General features: G+C 39.8%; 1 protein-coding gene across 2 annotated transcripts; it reads left to right on the top strand.

Moving 5' to 3' along the window:
- Positions 1–1,286: 1,286 nt before the first annotated feature.
- Positions 1,287–25,377, top strand: FMO2 (flavin containing dimethylaniline monoxygenase 2). Of its 2 annotated transcripts, XM_032291401.1 has the most exons (9): positions 1,287–1,433; positions 1,783–1,920; positions 9,214–9,402; positions 12,837–12,999; positions 15,309–15,451; positions 19,880–20,079; positions 21,287–21,642; positions 23,697–23,769; positions 24,763–25,377. In XM_032291401.1, the coding sequence occupies exons 2-9, from the start codon at positions 1,789–1,791 to the stop codon at positions 25,112–25,114; spliced, it is 1,608 nt and encodes a 535-aa protein (XP_032147292.1). In that variant the 5' UTR covers positions 1,287–1,433; positions 1,783–1,788; the 3' UTR covers positions 25,115–25,377. The 2 variants fall into 2 exon arrangements, with proteins under 2 accessions (XP_032147292.1, XP_032147293.1); XM_032291402.1 differs by lacking the exons at positions 1,287–1,433; positions 1,783–1,920; positions 15,309–15,451 and having other exon boundaries at positions 24,763–25,159.
- Positions 25,378–25,904: the final 527 nt, after the last annotated feature.

Genomic DNA, 25,904 nt, shown 5'->3' with positions numbered 1-25,904 from the left:
CACTACAAAGTAAACTCCACAAGAACAGAGAGTTTTGTCTCCCATTCATTGCTGTACCTGCAGCACTTAGAAAGGGTCTGGCACCTAGGAAGTATTCAGTACAGGTATTGATCGACTTACGACCTATGCAACTTACGACCATTTGACTTTATGACCACAATCGCTAGGCATGACTGCTCCGCGTCTGGCAGCGCAAACGTTGCCCAGCTGGGCGTATGACAGTGCGGACCAGCTTCCGGCAGCACTACCATCTCCGTGTGCACCATTTCAACTGTACATATAACCTACTCAACTTATGACCAAATCGTGTTACGACCGGTCTGCTGGTCCAAATAACGGTCGTAAGTCGAGCACTAGCTGTAAATATTTATTGAATGAATTTATGTAAAACATCTCAGAGTCCTAAAAGAAACTGGTCTTTTGGGGTTAGAGAATAAAGTCCTTTACCTCATCATTTAGACTCTATCTAAGGTACATAAGGGTGTTCTAGTCTCCTGAGTTAGTCTACTAATAAATGTTAACACTAACAACTGAAGTAGTTAACAAAGGTAATTATCCAGTTCTACATCAAGCCAAAAAGAAAGCAGTGGATAGAAAGATCTTAAAAGTCCCGCTAGGTTCCTCCAAGCCACCATACACATAGACAGAAAAATCAAAATAAGGTATGAGTCTGGACAGGGTGAGCAATCTAGGAAGAGATGAACACAGTATGCTAGGACCCAGAAATCATCAAGTCTATGAGAACTAAGCCAGAACAGAAATGTGAAGTCCATCAGATCAAGGACATAATCTGTCTTGTTCATTCAGACATGGTAATCTGCCAGAAATAGTGCTTAACCCTAAGAACTGAATATTTGTTAGATAGATAACTAAACCATCAACTGAATGACATTTATGCAACCATGAAAAATGTTGCTGTAGGTACACAATATTGATATACTACAAAGTTAAAAAATCAAATTGGAAATTAGACTGCTATTCCACTTTCGTGTGTATCTATAAATAGGTAGAAGGATATACCAAAATGTCAACAGCAGTTATCTCTGGGTAGTGAGATTGGGAGTAATCTTAACCTTCTTGCTATTTATCCCTATTTGTTCATTTGTGAATGAATATTTATACATCATTATAACAAGGATTTTTAAATTATCTGTATGTGTGAGAGTATATGTTGCTACACATGTAAGAGTATATGCTGTTACTATAAAGACATTGCATCACTACTGTTGACCTCAGAGCATATGCCTCTTGCCTAATTCTAGAACTACTAGCTAAGAGAGTTTCAGCTGGAAGAATGCTGGAGGAGTAGGGAGCTCCTCCCATTTCTCACAGCCACCTCCAACTCTTAAAAACACTTCCAACTGCCTCCCAGCACACAACCAAAGGAGAAAACTATTCTGTCAAAGAGACCGTGCCAAAAGGCAAAAACAAAGGTAAGGATGATCGCTGGGGAAAGAAACTGAAAAGGAAAAGCTCATAACTCTAACTGGAAATTTGGCTCACATCCCTAGTATGTTACTACATAGTTTGGCTTTATCGAATGGGTCGCTTTTAAATGTTAAGGCAAGATGTAAGCAAGGTTTGCAACAAAGTCCATAAGACAACTCAGCTTTTTACAAAGGCAAGAAAATAGCAGGATTTTTGACTGGTACTTTATTCAATAGTGCTGCTTATTAAATTACCACTGTGACAATGTTTAAAGCCAACTACCTAACCATATCATAAGGATTCTCTTACCAGTTGTCCCAGTTAAGTAATGTCTATTGATCAACTCCTTGACAGGAGCTGATGGCAAAGAAGGTAGCTGTGATTGGAGCTGGGGTCAGTGGCCTGATTTCTCTGAAGTGCTGTGTGGATGAGGGACTTGAGCCCACTTGCTTTGAGAGAACTGAAGATATTGGAGGAGTGTGGAGGTACAAAGTAAGTGAGGTTTTCTTGGGTCTTGAACAGGTTGTGTTGTTATTTCAGGGTGAATCATAGTTACTAATGGGCCATATTGAGAAATTTATTAAACAATTTTGATGAAATTTTATTTCTATTTATTGATGTGGCCATGTGGGAACTAAAGTCATAGGCTGGCATCTCTCCCCAGGTCAATACTAACCCAACTCAGGTAGCCAACTCAGGCATGTAAAAAATCTCTTTTGGATTCAGCAATTGTCTTACAGCCCATTCTTTTGTCATTCTTTAATATACTACTATTAGAAAACATTTTACAAAATAGAACAGGGATTCTTTTCAAGGTATCACTTCTGTTTCAATTATTGAACCAAATGCTTCTTTAGAGACCCTCCTCTTATTACTATTTTTTCTCTGACAAATGAACCATGTTTGTTTACTAAGATTTATCAATGACATTCTAGTATAACTGCTGTAAAACTCTTTGTTAAATGTTTAATTAAATTCATTTTATTAATGAAATCAAATATTGATAATGCTAGTTGTCCATATTCATTCGTCCTCATGTTCCTTTGAAGAAACACCTGAGACCAGGTGATTTACAAAGGAAAGAGGTTTAACTGACTCACAGTTCCACATGGCTGGGGAGGACTCAGGAAACTTACAATCATGGCAGCAGGAGAGAGACTCAGCAAAGGGGGAAAAGAACAGTGCTGAGCAAAAGGGGAAAAGCCCCTTTTAAAACCATCAGATCTCATGAGAACTCAATATCTTGAGGGTAACTCCCCCCTTGATTCAATTACCTCCCACCAGGTCCTTCCCATGACGTGGGGATAGTGGGAACTACAGTTTCAGATGAGATTTGGATGGAGACACAGAGCCAAACCATATCACTGTCCTTCACAATTTGTATAAAAATTAGAAAGTTGCATAGATAGATAGCTATAAGGATTTATAATTATTCCTTCCCACAACCTCTGAATAGGTAGCAGCTTACCCCTTCTAACTGTGAGACCTTGAGCAAGTTATTTACATCCTGTATTTCAGTTTACTCAGTTATAAATGGATATATTAACAAGAAAGTGCAATTATCTCACAGTGCTATTTTGAAGATTAAGGGAGACAATTTACATAAAGAACATAGATAAGTTCCAGACTCAAAACAGAGTTCAATAAATGTTAGCTGCTAACAACAGCCATATATTTTATAGATGTGCAAACTGAAAGGGAGTTAAGTGAGATGGCAAGGGCCACACGACGGGAGGAACTGGCATTCAAGCCGGGGCCTCTATGACTTCTAAACAGAGGAGCCCTGATTTATAACCATGCCCTAACTTACAAAAGTTTAAGTTTAGAACCCAAAAGCAATGACTTTAGAATTATTTATCAGGCATCTCTAACTGAGACACTAAAACACATGAGAATATTCCAGATGGGAGCAAAAGGTTTGAATACATGAAAAGCAAACTCAGGCAGGAGAATTGCTTGAACTCAGGAGGCAGAGGTTGCAGTGAGCTGAGATCATGCCATTGCACTCCAGCCTGGGTAACGAGAGTGAAACTCCATCTCAAAAAAAAAAAGTAAAGAAAAGAAAAGCAAACTCATGCAAAGGGCTCTCACTGCAGGCTGACTAGTTGGGAGGATGGCGAGGTGATCCAGGACCTGTGCTTTGGCAGTTCAAATTGAATCTCATGCCAACAGGGATCTTTTTTATCATTTAACATTAAGTTTCTCAAGTACATATCACCATAAACCACACCTGGAGGGTTTTACTTTCTTTTTATTTTTTTGAGGCAGGGTCTTGCTCTGTCACCCAGGCTACCATGCCCAGCTATGGAGAGTTTTTTTAAAGATATTGATTCCTTTGGTTAAACAAACCTGCCTCCCACCCCCCACACACACACAATGCTGATTCATGGGCCCCAACCCACACCTACTGACTCAATCTTCTGGGGGGTTTTAATAAACATCTCGAATGAATCCTAAGACAAGCTTGGTAATTTTCACACAAACACCTAATTTAAAAATCTGATCATTCAACTATCTAAACACACTCAGTTAATAATAGAGAAGGAAGAAATTGATCTTTCTGTAAGACAGGTAGCCTTGCAAAAAGGAAAACAGCTTAAATCACATTCATTTCTTATTAAAATCTGGTGATTAACATCATTTTAGCTTTTCCTGGGATGGCCATATAATATGGTAGTCATTCCTGTCTTAACCAAAGATATTTCGTCCACTCTAGGTTCACATGTAGATTTCAGTTGGGGTTTTTGTGTTTTTTGTTTTGTTTTGTTTTGCTGCCAGATAGATTCTTAATCTAAGAAGAAATGTAGAAATTACAGTTGTTCCCTGGTATATGCAGGAGATTGGCTCCACAACCTCCCTCCACCAGTATCCCAAAATCCTTGCATACTCACATCCCACAGATAGCAAAAGAGATGAGAGTCAGTTTGACTAGTCTGTCAATAATATGATTTGATTAATTCTAGGAAGGTATTTTCTGCAGCAAAATATTTCTCCAACTATCCTATTGCTAGTAACTAAAATTTCAGATTAGAAATACCTTCCTATTCGCTAGAAAAACTGGATTAAAACCTGATTAATTAGGCTTTATTGAATATTAAATGTTAACTATATAACTGTGGAACTTGTAACAGTATCTATCACATTTCAAATTTTTCTTATAAATATATTCAACAGAAGAATGTAAACTATTGTCTCCACTCAGCAGAGTCAAAGAGTCCAAAGAATCTCCCTGCAGAGTGAAACATAAAAGCAGAAAATTTTCATAGGCTGTCTGCACTAGGGCTATGTGAGGGTCCTGATTTCCAGGTGGCTAGGAGTTTCCAAGAAGGATGCTGGGAGTCCCTGCTCTTCCCTGGGAAACTTTGCCTCTCCATGACTCTACCATCAGAAGCAATTTTTATAATGGGTTATTTATGAATTGTTATATTTACACAAACCCTTCTGAGATTATGTAACACATTTGATGGTGACGAGTTAATAAATAAAGAATTCTTATCCTGTGCCCAACCTAGACAATACAGAATTCTTCCAAACTCTCCAGTACCCCCTAGTGGCACATATGGACCATGGGCCAGCTAGGTAATTAGCATACACGTTTGGCTCTGTTTCCAGCAATGGGAAGCACTTGGTGACCATCACCTCACTTTTCTTCAAAAAAACTGCTAGAAAGCACGTATTATTATCTTTATTTACATCTTAAGAAGAAATAGGTTTCAGATAAATAATTTGCCAGGGGAACATAGGTGGTGGGGGAAAAAAATGAGGGTTTACAATTTCAGAGCTCTCACACTTCATAACCTTGCTGAAGTATTGATAGAGGAAAGCACGATCTTCTTTCAGCCACTAAACTTCTCTGCTTCCTTTATTGTTCCTAATACCTTGTATTCACAAGGGAGTTACCATGTACATTTTTTTGTTTTTGTTTTCTTTTAACATCTGGATCTCCTCCTTTTCCAGGTGTATATTTAGTTATTTTAATTTTCACGTAATACGCACTAGACATATCTCTATGTTGGTTTTCTTCCTTTAAGTTCAATCTGAAATATCACTTTCTCTCTTAAAATGCAGCTCCCCCAAGATCCAATATTCCAAACATATTGCCAATAAGTATATACCCTGTACCCTGAAAGCAGCAGAAAAAGTGGAAAATACCTGAGCCAGGGAGCTTAATTAGGGGGCTCTATCACTGATCAAGGCCAGTGATTAAAGGAGACACCAGCCTAATGGAAAGATGACAGAAGACAGCAATATTCTAACAGAGATGTGGTTCACAAAGTTCATGGTGCTGCAGCAGCAGCTAGGAAACACTTTTAAAATAGAAATCTGGGCCCTTCTTTTTTTTTTTTTTTTTTTTTTTTTTTTTTTTTTTTTTTTTTAACATGGAGTGTCGCTCTGTCACCCAGGCTGGAGGGCAGTGGTGCAATCTCGACTCACTGCAACCTCCACCCCCAGCTTCAAATGATTCTCCTACCTCAGTCTCCTGAGTAGTAGGGATTACAGACTTGTACCACCACACATCTGGGCCCTTCTCCTAACACAGCTGGCCCACTGACTGGCATTTGGGAATTGCAATTTTGCCTCTAATTGTAGGACAATAAAGTGAGAAGAGTTCCAATCATATTCAGTTCAAGTAATGGAGCAGATAGATGTAAGGTCCGTCTGAAAGACTGAAATTATAAAATCACAAAATATTTTTAAAGCAAGGCAATTGTATTATTTCCAACTGCTTATAGTAACTACCAATGAAAGCAAAATATTGATGGGTAGGGGTCAATATAATGATGCTTCACAAAGGAAAATTTATAAGTTTTTGTAATTTACATTTATAAGTGAATCTGTTTCTTCTTTATAAATTTGCTTCCTTGAGTAGATTAAATATTACCCTTTTACTCTTCTTTAAACTTAGTTTAGTTTTTTCAATCCTTTTATTGTCATGAAGTCAAACATAAACTTTAATTCAGCCCATGAACAAAGGATCATAAATACATAGACATCTACTTCAGCAAACTAAATGTAGAAAGAAGCACATATAAAGACAAGGATTTTTTTTTTAGCTGCTACTTACCAATTAAGCCAGCAATTAAAGATTATCATTTGATCTTCAGAAAAAGAACTGTGCGGTCACTATTGTTTGCTGACCAACTACAGAAGTAAAACCTCCCAATGGCTGCTCAACTGTGAGAACACACGAACACAGGGATGGGAACATCATATATTCAGGCCTGGGGTTGGGGGGCTAGGGGAGGAATAGCAGCGGGTGGAGGATTGGGGAGGGATATCATTAGGAGAAATACCTAATGTGGATGACGGGGCTGTGGATGCAGCAAACCAGCTCCATTGCACATGTATACCTATGTAACAAACCTGCACAATCTGCACATGTACCCCAGAACTTAAAGTATAATAATAATGATTCTAAACAACAACAACAACAACAACAAAACTCCCAAAGGCAAGTTTTGCCCTGGCCTTAAGATTACTGTAGGGCCTCAGACATCAGAACTAGTTCTTCTCATCACTCAAAATTCCCTTAAAATTGACCTGACAAAGGAGCTAACCACATTTTAAAGCCAAATTGTTGGGTCTTTTAAAAACAAACATTTTTTACTGTAGTATAACAGTCTTAGTTTAACTGATTCAAAACTACGGCTAGCTTAGTAAATTTAACTCTAGTGGCTGATAGTAGTAGAAAAGAGATAAATATTCTTAAGCATGTATTTTGAGCCAGGCATTCTGCTAAGTACTTTATTCATGCTCATTAAAGCCTTGAAACAATTGCTTCATGTTTAAGTTATTAAGGAGCCCCAATTTACAGACAAAAATGAGGAAACTGATCTATGTAACTTGCTTATGGTCACAAAGCCATTAAAGGTGGCAGAATTAGGACATCAGCCCAGTCGGTCTGACTCCAGAACCCTCCTATTTATTTCTACTCTATACTACTCATAAAATTATTTGGTCTTGAGGCCAGGTGCAGTGGCTCATGCCAGTAATCCCAGGACTTTGGGGGGTCAAGGTGGATAGATCCTTGAGCTCAGAAGTTTTAGACCTGCCTGAGCAACATGGTGAGACTTCATCTCTACAAAAAAATACAAAAAATTAGCTAGGTCTAGTGACACACAGCTGTAGTCCCAGCTACTTGGGAGGTTGAGGTGGGAAGATCACTTGAGCTCAGGAAGTTGAACCTGCCATGAGGCATAATCATACCACTGCATTCCAGCCTGGGTCACAGAGTGAGACCCTATCTCAAACAAACAAACAAACTAACAAAAACTATATGGTCTTGAGAAAAAAATATTTTTTTTTGCTTCATATTTCCCATTTTGAAAACTTGATTAAGAAACTCATTGTCTTGCCAATGACATTACATTCAATTATGCTAAAACATCCAGAAATAGCTTACAGATCAGTTTGACTTTAGTATTATGCAATTTGAAGCCTGTGTTTGAAAATAAAAATACCGTACCATGATTTGTTTATCCAGAATTCAGATCATTACATCCTTATATATGAGACAGAAACCCTTTTGTATTCTAGTGCAACCCTCTCTTTGGATCTTAATATGCATAGTTAACAATAACACCATACTAAATTCTACCTAGAAAGCTAGCATACCTTAACCTGATTAGCTTTTATCAAGCCACTTGAAATTATAACAAAGTTACCATTTAAACCTTGATTCTGACTAGGCTCAGTGACTCATGTCTGTAATCTCAGCACTTTGGGAGGCTGAGGCGAACCAATTGCTTGAGTCCAGAAGTTCAAGACCAGCCTGGGCAACATGGCAAAACCCCATCTCCACTAAAAATACAAAAAAAAAAGTAGGGTGTGGTGGTATATACCTACGCCCAGGAGGTTGAGACTGCAGTGAGCTGAGATTGTGCCCTTGCACTCCAGCTTGGGCAACTGGAGTGAGACCCTGTCTCAAAAAAATAAATAAATAAAAAATATTGATTCTAGAGCAGCATAAACACACTACTCATGGAAAATGTACTATAGTAGGCATGGGTAAACAAAACAATAAATGAATAAACGGAAAAATAGAGGGGCCAGACATAGTGCCTCGTGCCTATGATCCCAGCACTTTGGGAGGCTGAGGGAGGTGGATCACTCGAGGTCAAGAGTTAGAGACCAGCCTGGCCAAAATGGTGAAACCCCGTCTCTACCAAAAATACAAAAGTGAACCAGGCAGGGTGGTGTATGCCTGTAGTCCCAGCTACTCAGGAGGCCGAGGCAAGTTTAAGATTTGATTGTATCAGTGTTACTCACCTTTATCACTTAACAAAGGTTGATTTGTGTAAAGGGATTCAAATCAAAATGTACAAACTCCCTTCCTCCAAAAGTACTCATTTTATAATACTGAAATTCTCTATTGTACTCTCTGCCCAGTGTCCCAAGGTTTATTGGTTTCTAAAGAGGCAGAGGGTGTGTGCAGCCTCCCCAAAGGGAATTAAGGAAGTAAGCCAGTTGTCACAAATTCTGGCATTAAATACGTTGGGACCTAGGATGCTAATATTTTGCAACGTGCCAAAATAATTGTCCCTGCCCCCAACCTCACCATTGCCAATATCACCCCCAACCCTTGCAGTGAGCATCACAAACAGGCAACAGATATCACCACAGAATGATGGAACACGTAGACTACACTCATCACCTAAATGTTGTTGTCACACCACACAACAAAAGACAATCACATCACCCAGGGGTTAGATGTCGGAAGAATAGAAAACCAAAACAATCTTTTGAATGAGTAATTATCACTAATTATTTTATTTGATCCTTTAGGAGAATGTGGAAGATGGCCGAGCAAGTATCTATCAATCTGTCATTACCAACACCAGCAAAGAAATGTCCTGTTTCAGTGACTTTCCAATGCCTGAAGATTTTCCAAACTTCCTGCATAATTCTAAACTTCTGGAATATTTCAGGATGTTTGCCACAAAATTTGATCTGTTAAAATATATTCAGTTCCAGGTATTGTATTTTTGGGGAAATGGGTTCCTCTACATTAGTTTAGCTCATATTTAAATAGAAAAGTTACTCTGATAATGAAAGCAATTATGAATAAAGTATCCCATTCTAAGTATTTGTTGAAATATAAATGCCTGATATAAAACCCAAAAAGTAGTGTTATTACTCTTATTATAGATTATATACATTAACTGAAGAGGAAAATCATCTGTTAAAATTAAAGGTTTGAATAATGATATTGATGCCAAAACTTTTTTTTTTTCTTTTCCAAGACAGAGTCTCGCTCTGTTGCCAAGGCTGGATGTGGTGGCATGATCTTGGCTCACTGCAACCTCTGCCTCCTTGGCTCAAGCAATTCTCCTCCCTCTCCGGCCTCCTGAGTAGCTGGCACTACAGGCACACACTACCATGTCTGGTTCATTTTTGTACTTTTGGTAGAGACAGGGTTTCACCATTTTGGCCAGGCTGGTCTAGAACTCCTGACCTCAAGTGATCCACCCACCTCGGCCTCTCAAAGTGCTGGGATTACAAGTGTGAACCACCGCACTCAGCCCCAAAGCTTCATTTAAACTAACATCTGTTACCATTAAATATGCCTGTCTTTGAAAAGGTATACATCAAAATTAAATAGCTGTTTTGTTTTCTTAACTTCTCCATAGAAATGGGATTTCTTAGACATGACTAAATAAACCCCCTGCTCTGTTCATACCAGAAGGCTGTGGAAAGTATTTTTGCTTATAATTTTTTCCTGAATGCAATCTGTAGCAACCTCAAGATGGCCAGATCATTTTGAAATACACTTGGAATTACCTTTTCCTGTGCTTCCTCAAAAACAAACAAACAAAAATAATATTTTCATTAAGCATGTTGAATTTTCATCAATAGTCTATACTTTGAGAAATAGTTACTGTGCTTAGAAAATAAAATATAAATCACATTTCTAGGCCAGGTGTGGTGATTCATGTTTGTAATCCCAGCACTTTGGGAGGCTGAGGCAGGAGAATCACTTGAACCCAGGAGTTTGAGACCAACCTGGGCAATACAGTGAAAATCTGTCTGTACAAAAAATTTTTAAAAGATTAACCAAGCATGTTGACACACACCTGTAGTCCCAGCTACTCAAGAGACTGAGGAGGGAGGATCACTTGAGCCTGGGGGTCAAACTACAGTAACTGGTGATTGTGCCACTGCACTCCAGCCTAGGCAACAGTGGGAGACCCTGTCTCAAAATAAATAAATAACGCTTCTGGTTAAGTAACTGTTAGTGAGGCTTATTTTTAATATATCTCATTTTCTTAGTAATTCTAATACTAGGCTTATATAATATTAACTTATAATGGCAAATTTTCCTGAAAATTTGTATTTATAAATGCCATTAAGGTGTGCAGTTCTACCTAATGTAGTTTTTCTCCAATTCCTAGTATATCTAACTTGTGAATAACAGATTCTTTATACCAGAAGATTTTGTAGCTTTGTGCACTTAGCTATCAAACTATTTAACAAATATATTGCCCTCTTATGATATATAACTTATATTCCACTCTTTTAAAGATCATGTTAGAGTTGCAATGGAGTCATTTCTCTTCGTTATTGTATTACTGCTACTCTTGTTTCTTGGAGAGAGAAGAGGGGTTGGGAAGACTCATTTCTGTTTACTGGTCTCTGAGTTCGTGTAAGTCATAGGTACTAGGGTTCAACTCAAGAAGCAGGCAAACTGTAACAAGCCCTGTTATTTATGATTGTCAATGTAATCTACATCAGTCTTCTCAAACTTTAATATGCACATGAATCACCTGGAGATCTTGTTAAAAATGTAGGTTCTGATTTAATGGGTATGGGGTAAGGTCTGAAATTCTGCATTTCTGACAAGGTCCCAGGTGATACTAAAGATCCAGGTCCTCAAATCACATTTTGAATAGCAGGAATCTACAGCAATTCAGTTAATATACTACTGCGAACTACAATCTGAAATCTTTTCTCTCAGCTGAAAATTGCCCAGATATTTAAAGCCCTCCCACAAGATTTCTACTAATATTCCATATACATTTTTAAAATAAGACAGCTTTATAAATTACCAACCCAGCATTTTGAAAAATATCTGAAAATTTGAAATATATAAAAGACTAAAATACTCGAAAAAGAGAAGCATGGCATTCTTCTACATAATGAACTTTGCTTCCACTTGACATTGTTTCTTAATCCAGCATTTATGTACAATTTAGAAATTAACAGACCTCTACTGAGCTACATTTAATTTAAAAAAAAAAAAAAAATCAATGAGCCAATAAATTATTTCATTTAAATGAGATCATGAACTGCCCTGCTCACATGATGTACTCTGTTTTAAAAAGAATAAACATTAAAAACATTCGGTGGAATGTCAACCATGTGTCAGGCACTCTGCAAAGTGCTTTATGTGAAATATCCTCTCTCGTGGCCGGGCGCGGTGGCTCAAGCCTGTAATCCCAGCACTTTGGGAGGCCGAGGCGGGTGGATCACGAGGTCAAGAGATCAAGACCATCCTGGTCAACAAGGTGAAACCCCGTCTCTACTAAAAGTACCAAAAATTAGCTGGGCATGGTGGCACGTGCCTGTAATCCCAGCTACTCAGGAGGCTGAGGCAGGAGAATTGCCTGAACCCAGGAGGCGGAGGTTGCGGTGAGCCGAGATTGCGCCATTGCACCCCAGCCTGGGAAAAAAGAGCGAAACCCCCTCTCAAAAAAAAAAAAAAAAAAAAAAGAAATATCCTCTCTCATACAAAGTCCACACAGAGGTGGCTACACAAAAGGTTCCTGGCATATGCTAATTTCATGATCAATTGAATTATTGGTTTGTTTCCTTGTTCATACTATCAACCTAAATAGCAAACAGAGAGAGGCTCTTCACAAGATATTTGGTAACAGAGCATTGAAATGAGAATGTGCATGCCATGGTAAACTATGTGTGTATTCAGGGAGTTAAAGGAAGACAAAGGTTTTTAAAGGGCAAAAAAATACAATTACATAATTGTTTTGAAATAATTATATAAATAATATAAAAAGCAATAAAAAAGATGATGCCAGTCCGAGACTGGACAGTTACTGGGCAGATGTTCCTGTAGAAGTTGTTTTTATGTAAGATTATGATGGTCTTTGTGCAAGGTTTTTGTAGCCTTTTTTGTTATCAGCCACATGCCATGAGAACCCTCTCTTTCTGGCCTTTCCCACTTCTGTTTTTCGGGTTTCTTAACATTAGTGACTCCATCTGGATTCTGACAGCTTTCACAAGAACTTGTTTTTCTTTTCTCTCTCAAGTCCTTACTCAGTATTCAACACCCTTAACAGACTGGTCCCAATGCTGAGTTGGGCCTCTTGCACGAAGCGCCAATGAGAAGGACACACTTGGCCCATGTTATCCTGGAATAATTCTCAATGATGTCTTCTCTGTGTTTCTTCAAGACAACTGTCCTTAGTGTGAGAAAATGTCCAGATTTCTCATCCTCTGGCCAATGGAAGGTTGTCACTCAGAGCAATGGCAAGGAGCACAGTGCTGTCTTTGATGCAGTTATGGTTTGCAGTGGCCACCATGTTCTACCTCATATCCCACTGAAGTCATTTCCAGGTGAGACCCACTGGGATTCCCTGCTTTTTGGAATAGGTTTCCAGGTACTTTATATGTAGTTTGAATTGACAGACAGGATTCATTGCTGCAACTAGGCATAACTGGGCTCAAGAAGATTGAGATAGAGCTAGAAAGATGACAGACACCAAACACCAAACACCATCTTTGTTTCTATTGACCCGAGTTTCATCACACATAGCTCTCAGAGCTAATTTCCTTGGAAGTCACTAAGTGCTCGGCAGAATTTTAGAGAATTCACATCAAACTGGTTCTCTGTTGGAGAGGCCCTTTTAGCCACGTGCCTACATTGGCCTTTTTCTATCCTGCCAAACACTGAGCCTTTTCCAAAGGTCCAAGCTCACTGACAAGGAGAGAGCTCCTAGAAAGAAATGCTTCTGCAAGTTAGTGATAGAGAGAAGTGCAGGAATAGAACCCTGCATCCACCTGTTCTGGTCCACCCAAGTCTTTCCTCAGAGAACACACTTCCTTCCTCAGGAAAACATCTAATGTAGTGGTTCATAGTCCAGGCCTCACATTAGAATCACCTGGGGAGCTTCTAAAGCCCTGATGCCTGGGGACCTACCCCCAAAGATTCAAACACTAGGGAGTAGGGTTAGGTCAATGAAAGTTTGCTCAAGTGATTTTAATATATAGTCAGGATTGAGACCAGCTCATCTAAAGCAACTGTTCCCAAATAGAATCACCTGGAGGGCTCTTCCAAGCACAGATTGCTAGGCCCCACCCTCCTTATTTCTGATTCAATAGGTGCTATGGCTTGAATGTCCTGTCCAAAACTCCTGTTGAGATTAATCTCCAATGGGGCAGTATGAAGAGGTGGGACCTTTAAGAGGTGACTGAGTCATAAGGGCTCTGCCCTCATGAATGGATTAACCTATTTGTGGATTAATGAGTTGGATTACTGAGTTATCACAGGAGTGGAATTGGTGGCTTTATAAGAAAAGGATAGAGACCTGAGTTAACATGTTAGCGTGAGTGCCTCCCTCACCATGCCATACCCTGTGCTGCCCTGGGACTCTTCAGAGAGTCCACACCAGCAAGAAGGCTCTCAGCAGATACAGCCCCTCAACCTTGACTTCTCAGCCACTACAACTGTGCACCAAAATAACTTCCTTCCCCTAAAAAATATTCAGTTTCAGATATTTTGTTAAAAGCAATAGAAGACAATCTAAGACAGTAGGTCTGGCATGAGGCTGAAAATGTGCATTTCTAACACCAGGCAATGCAGATGCCGACCATGTGACCACACTTTGAGAACCAATAATCTAAAGATTTTTTCAAGCAACCCCACCATCAATGGCAAATACTTTATAAAGTCATGTGTTTTCGAGAAGTGTAAAAGTAGTAACTAGGAAAGGACACAGAGAAGCTTGTCTGTGATTAACCACCAGCAAATCACTGACTTAGTACAACACGGAAACCAACTCCTATGTGCCTCGTTTTGTCCTAGTTTTTGTTTACTTTTGGAAAATAAGATTGCTTAATAGTATTCTATTACACAATTACAATAATAGCACTTCATAATGTGCTTAAGAAATATTTAAGAGTATCTGATAAGTGATTTTTTTTTTTTAAACAATCTGTCACCCAGGCTGGAGTGCAGTGGCACAATCTCAGCTCACCGCAGCCTCCTGACCTCAGTTGACCCGCCTGCCTCGGCCTACCAAAGTGCTGGGATTACAGGTGTAAGCCACCATGCCCAGCCCAATGTGGATGTTACAGTGTCATTATATAATCCAATATAGTATAATGGGTAGCTAGAAGCCAGTATTTTGTCCTGCTGTATTCATCACCATTTGTTTGTCTCTGATAGATAAAAGCTACAAGCTGCAGCCTCTGAAATTAAAATCAACCCCTTTGGTCCTGTTTTTTCTTTTTTCTTTTTTTTGGTGTGGAGACAGAGTCTTACTCTGTCACCCAGACTAGGATGTAGTGACACAGTCAGGGCTTGCTGCATTCTTTACTTCCCAAGCTCAAGCAATCTTCCCACCTCAACCACCTAAGTAGCTGAGACCACAGGCATGTGCCACCATGCCCAGGTAATTTTTGTATTTTTTGTAGAGACAGGGTTTCTGTCTGCTATTCAGGCTGGTCTCAAACTCCTGGGCTCAATCAACCCGCCTAGGCCTCCCAAAGTGCTGGGATTACAGGCCCCCACATGTGCTTTACTCCTATAGAGAAGAGGCAAAACAAATGGACTCCAGCAAGGAAAAGCTGGCAATGAAATTTTAGTGAAATTAGCTTGACATAGTTGCTGGGGAGTTCACAGACCTCTCTTCTTCCCCCTGAAGGTATTGAGAGATTCAAAGGCCAATATTTCCATAGCCGCCAATACAAACATCCAGACGGATTTGAGGGGAAACGCATCCTGGTGATTGGAACGGGAAACTCGGGCTCAGATATTGCTGTTGAGCTGAGTAAGAAGTCTGCTCAGGTGCGATGCTCTCTGCTTACCATGTACCTGGAGGGGAGACCGTGGGAGTGCCATACTGGAGAACCCCAGCCACATAATCACGGCTCCAATCCTCATTAACTAGTTGGTTGGTGACCCATTGTGGCATCATAGAAAATCCCGAAGTCAAGAAACCAGTTTATCTCCTAGCTCTGTCACTAACCAGCCATGTATCCTAGAGTAATTCATTTCACTTCTCTGGGTGATGGTTCCCTCATTTTTGAAGTGGGAAGTTTTGACCAGATGATTTTCCATACAAGAGGCCTTTGTTACTGAGTACATTGGCGTGAACATGACTTACTGCAGCCTCGACCTGCTGGGTTCCAGCGATCCTCTCAACTCAGCCTCCTGAGTAGCTGGGACTACAGGCACTTGCCACACCACACCCAGCTAATTTTTGTGTTTTTTTGTAGCAGTGGGGTCTCACCAAATTGCCCAGGCTGGTCTCAAACTCTTAAACTCAAGCAATCTCCCTGCCTCAGCCTCCCAAAGTGCTAGGATTACAGGCATGCACCACCACCACTACACCCAGCTAAGAGGCCTGGTTTCTCCCTGGGTGCTTAATGAGAAGTTCATCTGTTCATATTCTGGAGGGTGGCTTTTAGAAATTTAGTGCATATTTGAATTATATTTGAAACATAGAGAATTCTCAGTTACCCAAATATTATGAAAAGAAAGATTAAATAGATAGTGGCTCTCCCAACTAAAATCACAGATATTTAGGTGCTTCCCGAGGCCTTCTAACCACAGTCATCTTGCACCTGCTCAGGAATGACACCAGCTGAGCTGCCAAAGAGTCAAACATTACACGATGCTGCTGCTGACAGTGGCAGTCAGGAATAGAAAAAAATAAACTTCTGCAAGGACAGACCTAGGCTAAGAAGGGAAAATGGCTAAAGGTCCTCTCCCAAAACATCCCCCCCCCACCACCAACAAGGTCTGAAACAGATACCCAATCACTCTTACACTAGCTCTTTCAGCCTGATATCTCTGGCCACCCGGGGCTTACCATGGCCATGTGCACAACCAGCAAATCTTTTCCATCCCAAGTCTTACACTTTCAGGACTCTAGATACCCAGTAGCAAAAGTGATAAGCAAACATGACACCTGCCCATCAGGTTAATGAAGGGGTTACATTGGGCCCCGTCAGAGTCATCTATCAGTCAGTGTTAGTCAGTGCCAGCCTAAGAACAGAGCAGAACAGAAAGATTTACTAGACCCAATAAGTCTTCACTTTTTGTGAAAATAAACCCCTTTCATTTATCACCTCAATGTGAAGAACAAGTGAGGAGGCAGGAACTGTGATAGCTTGGAGCAGAGCAGAGCCAGAAAGTGAGAGTACCAGGCTCTAGCGAGACTCTGTCTCAGCACCAGGTGTTCATGCTGGGAACTCCTGCAAAGCCTTAGGAACAGTGTGTAGTGGGGCAATATGTGAGGAGCTGATGTAGCAGTCAGCCAAGTGAAGATCCATCCTAGACTCCTACATGTTGTCAGACCAGTGATATTGACTTAGAACTTACATCTCTTCATTCCAAAGATATCAAATCTTAGATTGCAAGAATCAGTCCCCTGTATAGGTCTTGTCCTACAGAAAGTCTTACAGTGTCAGATTCAATATTAAGAAACTACCTTGGCTCTATCTGCATGCCTTACAGCTCCTTAAACAATCTTTTGCACCAAATGCAAAAGACTTTGTTGCAGTCTTCCTCTATTAGTGTAAATGCCACCAGGTGCCCCGTTTTTAGGAGGTACTTCACTTTGAAGTCAATCATCTTTAAAACAGAGCCTTAGTAAATTCTGGGGGTATGTATGTGATACATCACCTACATAGTAGATTCCTCCTAAATTTAATGTTATAATCATACGTTTCCAAGGATTATAATCATTCACCTGCACTAATCTCTTCAATATTTATTAGAGCAACAACATAAATCTATAACTATGATAAAAACCTTTTACACAGAGTAATGTACTATCAAGCCTTCTGTGGAAAGGCTTACCAAAGACTTTACAGGAGACATATATGCTAGAAATTGAACTAGGTGCATTTGTAAAACTTGAAATTACAACCTGAACTCACCAAAATTCTGAGCGTACACCGCATTGTCAAAAGAAATTCACCTTCATAAGGATACAGCACCCTCTACCACAGTCCAGAAGCACCACTTGAGATCATATTGGATGGTGCTGCATATTGTATTAGTCCATTCTCAAGCTGCTACGAAGAAATACCCAGGACTGAGTAATTTATAAAAAAAAAAAAAAGAGGTTTAATTGACTCACAGTTTGTCATGGCTGGGGAAGCCTCAGGAAACTAACAATCGTGGCGGAAGACACCTCCTTACGAGGGTGGCAGGAGAGAGAATGAGAGCGAAGGGGAAACCCCTTATAAATCCATCAGACCTCGTGAGAACTTACTCACGAGAACAGCATGGTGGAAACCTCACCTGTGATTGAATTGTCTCCACCTGGTCCCGCTCTTGACACGTGGGGGGATTATTACAATTCAGGGTGAGATGTGGGTGAAGACACAGAACCAAACCATATCAGTCATTTACATACTTCTGACCAAAAAACAAATCTCTGGCCTTTGACCTAAAGCATATGCCTCAGAGAAAGCAGCCTGAACCTAAATCCTCATGTTTCTCTCACTGTTGTACCTAGTGTGAATAGGCAGTTTACATACCCCTGCAATAGGGACGGTCACAACAGAAAGAAAATTAAACAGGCCGAGCATTTCATTTGAAACATGGTTTCATCTTGAGGAAGAGGCGGGGACAGTAAGTAACAGAAAGAGACACTAATGGAAATATTTTAGTATCTAATATATAATCAAAATAATGCCAAGTCAGCCTAAAAGCAACAGTAAGAGAAATTCAAAACATAGGTATATACCACACACAGACCAGCAATACAGGAATGCTTGGTGCAGGTGCTACCTCACAAGCTAAAAATTTAAGGCCATCCCCACAAAATTTGTCTCCAAATTCTGATTCACTCCAGATATGAGGCACTGTGTGAAACCCCTCTCTTCCAGCCTAAGTTTACAAAATAACAGCTAGAAGTACTTATCACTTGCCAGGCAATATTTAAAGTACTTTATATGTACCACCTCATTTAATCTAGACAAGAATGCCATGAGATAGGTACTGTTAATATCCCCATATTACAGAAAGAGAAATGAGGCACGGAGAGATTGAAATAATTCACCCATGGCAACATAGCTTGAAATAATTCCCCCCACAGTAGTGGGATTGGTATTCAAACCCAATCAGTCTGTATTAAAATCTCTTAAGTAAATTGGTTTCCTTACAGGTGAATCTTATGTGCTTATCAAGTACAGCCTTAAACAAAAGCTCACTGGATGGTAGGTAAAAATTTAAGAAGCAGTTCAAATATGCATTGGACAATGAGGGAGTAACAGTAAGCACAGCAAAATACACATTTGAAAAGAGATTAAATGTACATTTGGGAAACAAGGGAAATCTTAGTAAACAAGGTAAACAATACCTCTGAAAGGGGATTCAGATGTGCGCTTTAAGAGAAAGAGAATCACAGTATAAATTCAGAGCTTTCAACTTTTAAAATATATAACAGGCTCTGTGGCTCATGCCTATAATCCCAGCACTTTGCAAGGCTGAGGCGGGAGGGTTGCTTAAGCCCATAAATTCGAGACTGACCTGGGCAACACAGTGAGACCCTGTCTCTACAAAAACATTGTTTAAATTAGCCAGACGTGGTGGTACCTGTTTGAGGCTGAGGTTGGGGGATCACTTGAACCTTGGAGGTCGAGACTGCAATGAGCCATAACTGCACAACTGCAGTCCAGCCTGAGTGACAGAGCAAGACCCTGTCTCTCTCTCTCTCTCTCTCTCTCTCACACACACACACACACACACACACACACACAAATAATAAAGGTCTCTTAAGTATGGAAGGAAGATTATTTCCCTTGTTATTCTCCATCCAGGTATATTCAGATGCAAACATTTATACTTGTGTAGTCACTAGGCTATAATTGTACATTTCTAAAGATTATCATTGTACCTGCACTATAGAAGAAACAGGTGGGTGGAAAACATGAGAGGAGGGAGGAAGGAACATTCTCTTAAGGAGCAAATCACAACTGTAAACATGGGAAAGACTTGTGGATTTTATCATCAGAATGAGCCCAAAGACTTTCTCATGTCTCCACGAAGTTCTCAAGACTTCGTTGCAGTCTTCCTCTATCAGTGTAAATGCCACTGGGTACCCCTATTCAGGAGCTACTTTACGTTTGAGGTCAATCACCTTTAAAACAGAACCTCTGTAAATTCTGGGGCTACATATGTGATACATTACCTTCATAGTAGATTCCTCCTAAATGGGACAATGCCCTAATTTAAACTGCATTTCTTTTTGCTTTCCAGGTTTTTATCAGCACCAGGCATGGCACCTGGGTCATGAGCCGTATCTCTGAAGATGGCTATCCTTGGGACTCGGTGTTCCACACCCGGTTTCGTTCAATGCTCCGCAATGTACTTCCACGAACAGTTGTAAAATGGATGATAGAACAACAGATGAATCGGTGGTTCAACCATGAAAATTACGGCCTTGAGCCTCAAAACAAGTAGAGTTATTTTGCTTTTTTTAATGACATACTTGGTGAGCAAGGTTGTCTGAAGGTGCCTCCCTTAACAAAGATCCAAATTGCCAATACAGTAGTTCAAACTACAACCCAACAGTATGAGAACCTTATGGGTCCTGGAGTTTGGATTCCAAATTTGTTCTGTATACCTTTAAAAATTACTTAAGAAGATGAAGCAGAACTGTTATAAGCTGCTCCAGAAAGCAAAACTAGGGAAAAATTTTCTAATGCCCAGAGTTATCTAACATTGGAGAAGACTGCTTCAAGAGACTATGACCTCCTTTCAGAGGGGTGCAGAGGGAAACATGTAATTCTCCATCTAATAATTTATGCTTTGCTAACCCTATACCATGAAGGTTCTTCCCTTGGGCAACCTTTGAAAACACATTCCTTTTTCTTTGCTAAAACACAAATATCTGTTGATGTCAAAGTTATATGTCAGTGATTTAAGCACAAGCAAATGTTATGAATGCTTCTTTTGCTTTAGTTGTTACAGGCTTCTTCCCTTAAAAAACAAAAGAGCTTTAGAATCTTTTAACAAATGCCTGCCATGTAACTACCATATTCTAAGATCTGACATAAGTGCCATGTGTTGTCTATTAAAAAAAGAAAAAGAAAATGTTCTCAAATCTAAAAATATATATATGTAAGTGGACTTTGCATCAACATCCATGCTCTTTCTAACAGGACTCCATGGATATTTGGGATTGACAAATATCACCAAACCTAATTTTGTACATTAATTTTCACATTGATCCCTTCAAAGATTTCAGAACTAGTGGAAATTTAGCTAATTTTTTCTTACTTATGATCAAATAAGGGTTAAATAAACAGCAAAATAATAAAAGCTAGATAGCATGAAAAAGGTTAGAAACAGAAATGGTATAGTAACCACCATAATACTCTGGGATTGACCATTGGCACAGGCATTTTGTCTCAGCTCTTGGGGAGACTTCCATCTTTAAAATCTCTTTCACTCACATTGCCTCCATGTTTCCCTTATTTGTTGAAGGGAGATATTTGTGACATTTAAGTCAGAAAATAAGGATTGGCACAGACAACCAATTTAGAGTTTTACAGATATTTTAAAAGCCCTTTTACGTTCAGAGCCATAACACAAAAATGTCAAGAGGGTTCAAGATTCCTCAGCAAATGATCCTTCTGTATGTTTTTCTTCTGTATGCCTCAGATACGTTATGAAGGAACCTGTACTAAATGATGATCTCCCAAGTCGTCTACTCCATGGAGCCATCAAGGTGAAATCTACAGTGAAAGAGCTCATGGAAACTTCTGCCATCTTTGATGATGGAACAGTGGAGGAGAACATTGATGTCATTGTTTTTGCAACGGGATATACTTTCTCTTTTCCCTTCCTTGAAGATTCACTTGTTAAAGTAGAAAATAATATGGTCTCACTGTATAAATACATATTCCCCGCTCACCTGGAGAAGTCAACCCTTGCATGCATTGGTCTCATCCAGCCCCTAGGTTCCATTTTCCCAACTGCTGAACTTCAAGCTCGTTGGGTGACACGAGTTTTCAAAGGTAAGTGTGTGGGCAGGTGAGTGGCTAAGGGTTTCAGATCTGTTGAAGTTTGCTCAATAATGATAAGAAGGTTACCCGGGATAAGAAGGTTGCCAAGAAAACATTTGACAACCTTGGCTGCTCCCACAAGATTAACGTTCTAAAATGTTAGTGGAGAATTCAAAGAGTAACAAATACAGGAATTTAGTAATAATAAATATCTGCAATCATCCCTTTAAAATATTAGACAGTCAAGAGAATTTCAACTAGCATAAAGCTAAGTACATATTAACTTTTCTTTGAATCATGAGAGGTAAGTTTAAGAAAAACATCTATGTCTCCTGGTTTTACCTATGTGGTGTTTAAAAATTCCTCAGCATATGTGCAAATCAATTTAACTCCTAATACCTGAGCAGCTCAACCTCACAAATCCCTACAAGTTATAAAATTATTGAAAAGTTTCTTTCTGAGTGTCTGTGTAGCACTTCATACTCCTCAGAAGGGTGTTATTTCCCTGCCTCCAGGGTTCAATTCTGTTCAGCAAAAGTTTACTCAGTACCTAGCCCTGTGCTGGGAACTGGTGGGACAGAGAGAAATTTAAACAGATCATTTCAACATAATATGACACATGCTTTGATTAATATACAGAGCGCTCAGGGAAGGAGAGAAAAGGCACTTATCACAGTAGAACAAGGGGAGGGCACATGATAAAGGAAAACTTCCTGATAACTGCATTTTCTCAGGGGCAGAAAAGGGGATTGCCTGAACAAAAGCATAGAGGCAATGATGCATATGGAAAGGCACATGTTATTTTACATTCCTACAGCATGACCTATGCGACAGAGATTGATGAGAGATTACTCTTGGAGAAGAAGGAGACGGGACACAGGAATTCTTAAGACATGCTATGGAGCTTACGTTATAAAATATAGATCCATTCTTCCCAAATATGGCTACACATGAAAGTCATCTGATGAATCCTTAGGGACCCTGATTAAGTAAGACTGGCTGGAGAATCTGGAATCTGATTTTAGAAAACTCTTCAGCCAGGAGCACCAATGAAGCAAAAAATAGGCATTAGCAGATTTACACTTTAGATAGATTGTTTCAGCAGTAGTGTGGAATACAGAGTTGAAAGTGGGGAAAGACTATAGCCTCGAGGATGAAAGAGAAGGCTACATTTACCTATGCTAAAATATGATGCATATTGGGCCAGGGCAGAGATACAAAGTGGAAAGGAAGCCATAAATATGAGAAATCATTAAGGAAAAATCAGCAGGATGTCATGATTGGTTCAATCTGGGAAAGTCAGAGAAATCGAGAGGAAGCAAAGAGGACTTACAGATCTCTGGCACTGGAAACTGGGTGGACAGTGGTGCTGTGAATAAAGAGGGGGTGTGCAGAAGATGATGCAAGTCTGGACAAAAGGGCTTCAGTGAGGAGCTCAGGTTTAGACTACTTAAATATGAGATGTCTGATGACTCTAAGTAAGGGGACTCGACCACATTTCAACACATTCAAAGCGCAGGGTACACTTGTGGGCAGGCAACGGAGTCATGAGCACACAATAATAACTCTTGCATCAATCTTTCTTTATCTCTACTGCCCTACTCTCATCTCTCAGCAGGTTTATGTCAACGGCCTCTTTACTGGTCTCCCCAAGTTTGGTCTTGCATCCCTGGAGTCCATTTTCCTAAATTCAGTAGCCAGACAGATCGTTCCAAAACATAAGTCTGGTCTTTTCATCTCATGCAGAAAATTCCTCCACAGCCTCCTGTCACCTTGAGGATAGAGCCAAACCACTAGACATGGCTGCCAGGCTCCCAGACACACTCCCCTTTTCCAGCCTCTTCTTTTGGCCCTCTCCATCTCACAGTCCCGCTGTAGACTGTGCTCCCTGGACAGTGTCACATAGAGTGCTATGGGAGTGGCACCCCCTGAAGTTCAACAGCACAGAAGCCCTGACTGGCATGACAGGGTTCAATGGCCAGAGTTTAATCTTAAGTTATTAACAACTAGATAAAGTAATGATATTGACTCAAACTTACTATTCAAACCAACCTTTTATTCCTTAGGTTTGTGTAGCCTGCCCTCAGAAAGAACTATGGTGATGGACATGATCAAAAGGAATGAAAAAAGAATTGACCTGTAAGAATTTTTTTTAATTCTTTACATGGAGCAGTGTTTCTCGAAGTACAGTGATCTAACTACTTACAAGAACCACCTAGCTGCCTGATAAAATGCACATTTCTGAGCTATAGCCCAGATGATTAAATCAGAGGCTAAAAATGTGCGTTTTTATCTTCTTCCTAGGCGATTCTTATACATACTAGGTTAAGAGCCAAATACTTAAAGATAAGAATTGTACCAAATAAGAGCATTTCTCCTTGGCTTAATTTCATTCCAGTTTTATATGATGGCCATGTCAGATTCCATAACTTCTCAAGCCACCTACACTCTGTGGTTAGAGAGGGAATGGGATGAGACAGTGGTGGTGATAGTAGCCTGAATATCTATGAAAAGTTAGCCAGAGTATCCCCATCAAAATAAGTTAGGAAGGAGTTGGTGTGAAGGTTCAAGAATTTGTACTTTGCAATGAGGTGTAATGGGGTTCAACAGTGATTGAGCACCCTTGGAAAGTTGATTTGGGGCTTACATCGGGGTAAGAAATTATCTCATGTTCAAATTCAAATTTATCTAACATTTATTGAGTATCTACTATATGCCATCCAGACTGCCAGATACTTTAGTAATTTAACAAGCAAATATTAAGCCTCTCCTCTGAGCAAGACACCAAGCTATGCCTTCATATGCATTATCTCATGAATCCCTGCAGCCATCCTGGCTCCTACGTTCTTGCCTGGAGATTTGCCACTGCTTAAAAAAATGCCAAATAATGGTTATCAATCTTGTCACATTTCTAGAGCGTCCAAGAATCCATGGCTCTTTATTTGAGGGCCTATTCTCAATCTGGGATATGCACCTCCTGGTGCAATAAACTCATACTTCCCACCAGAGATTCATTCAAAACTCATTCATGTATTCACTCATTCCTTCATTCCTTCAGCAGTTTTGAATACCTAATATTCTAGATAACTTAGAACATTTTGTGAATATTCCCTTTTTACTTTCTTCACTAAGGTTTGGAAAAAGCCAGAGCCAGACGTTGCAGACTAATTATGTTGACTACTTGGACGAGCTCGCCTTAGAGATAGGTGCAAAGCCAGATTTCTGCTCTCTCTTGTTCAAAGATCCTAAACTGGCTGTGAGACTCTATTTCGGACCCTGCAACTCCTATCAGTATCGCCTGGCGGGGCCTGGGCAATGGGAAGGAGCCAGGAGTGCTATTTTCACCCAGAAACAAAGGATACTGAAGCCGCTAAAGACTCGGTCCCTCAAGAATTCATCTAATTTCCCAGTTTCCATTCTTTTGAAAATCCTGGGCCTTCTTGCTGTTGTGGTAGACTTTTTTTGCCAACTTCAGTGGTCCTAGTCAGTGTAACGCTTTGGGATTTATTATCTTGTCAGTCACTACCTCTTAAAAAAAAGACTAAAAGAAAAAAATATTAAATTCATCTTCTAATTATAAATTTTAGAATTAGGTAGAACAAGTGAGGGGGAATTGTAGAAAATTAGCAGAATTAGGTCTATGTACAAAACCAAAATTATGTCATGAAATTTCTTTGCCATTCCACGTTTCCCTCAGTTCATCAAAGTTGCCAAAAAGTAAAATAAAATAATACCGTCTCATGTAAATAGTGCTGCCAACCCTGATATAGGGGAGTTGTATGGAAAAATAGTAGATTTACACAGCATGAAAAGCAGCCTATGGTTTAAATTATTGGACAATTTAAATTGTGGGTAAATATTTAAAATTCCTGAACAATGTTTTTGATGGTCTTCTATCCGCTCTACCTGGTAACAACGTTCTCAAGATGTGAGAACGTTGTTACCAGGTAGAGCGGATAGAAGACCACCATGTTTCATTTGCTCAGTGGGAATCACTCAAAACTACTAGAGAAAAAGTGAGAGGATAGACTTAGGAAACATCAGTAATGCTCAGATGAACTTTTGGGAGCTCATATTAAGATGAGGCTCTTTCCATGAACTGTGCTTTGGAAGAGAAGCTCTGTTACAAGCCCAAACCAAGCACTTCAAAGAGAGAACAAAGGTCAGAGATGTTGAAGATTTCAGCACATTTCTCTTCTTATTTCTACCAAGCCTTTGTAAACATTGTTCTTCATTTTGGCCTGAATTTCTCCCTCAGGGATGTAGAACTATGG

Source organism: Sapajus apella, unplaced genomic scaffold (genome assembly GCF_009761245.1).
Source record: "Sapajus apella isolate SASKATOON/1434 unplaced genomic scaffold, GSC_monkey_1.0 scaffold25, whole genome shotgun sequence".
In the NCBI taxonomy this organism is placed as follows: Eukaryota; Metazoa; Chordata; class Mammalia; order Primates; family Cebidae; genus Sapajus; species Sapajus apella.
The sequence above is the reverse complement of the archived record's forward strand: the minus strand, read 5'-3'. Positions and strand labels throughout refer to the sequence as shown.

What these genes read in the sequence shown, in the direction of transcription:
- FMO2 (XM_032291401.1), top strand. Translation starts at nt 1,789, where the DNA reads ATGGCAAAGAAGGTAGCTGTGATTGGAGCTGGGGTCAGTGGCCTGATT. An exon ending in GAGGAGTGTGGAGGTACAAA is followed by an intron (nt 1,921 to 9,213) that starts GTAAGTGAGGTT and finishes TTGATCCTTTAG; the next exon opens with GAGAATGTGGAAGATGGCCG. An exon ending in AATGAAAAAAGAATTGACCT is followed by an intron (nt 23,770 to 24,762) that starts GTAAGAATTTTT and finishes TTCTTCACTAAG; the next exon opens with GTTTGGAAAAAGCCAGAGCC.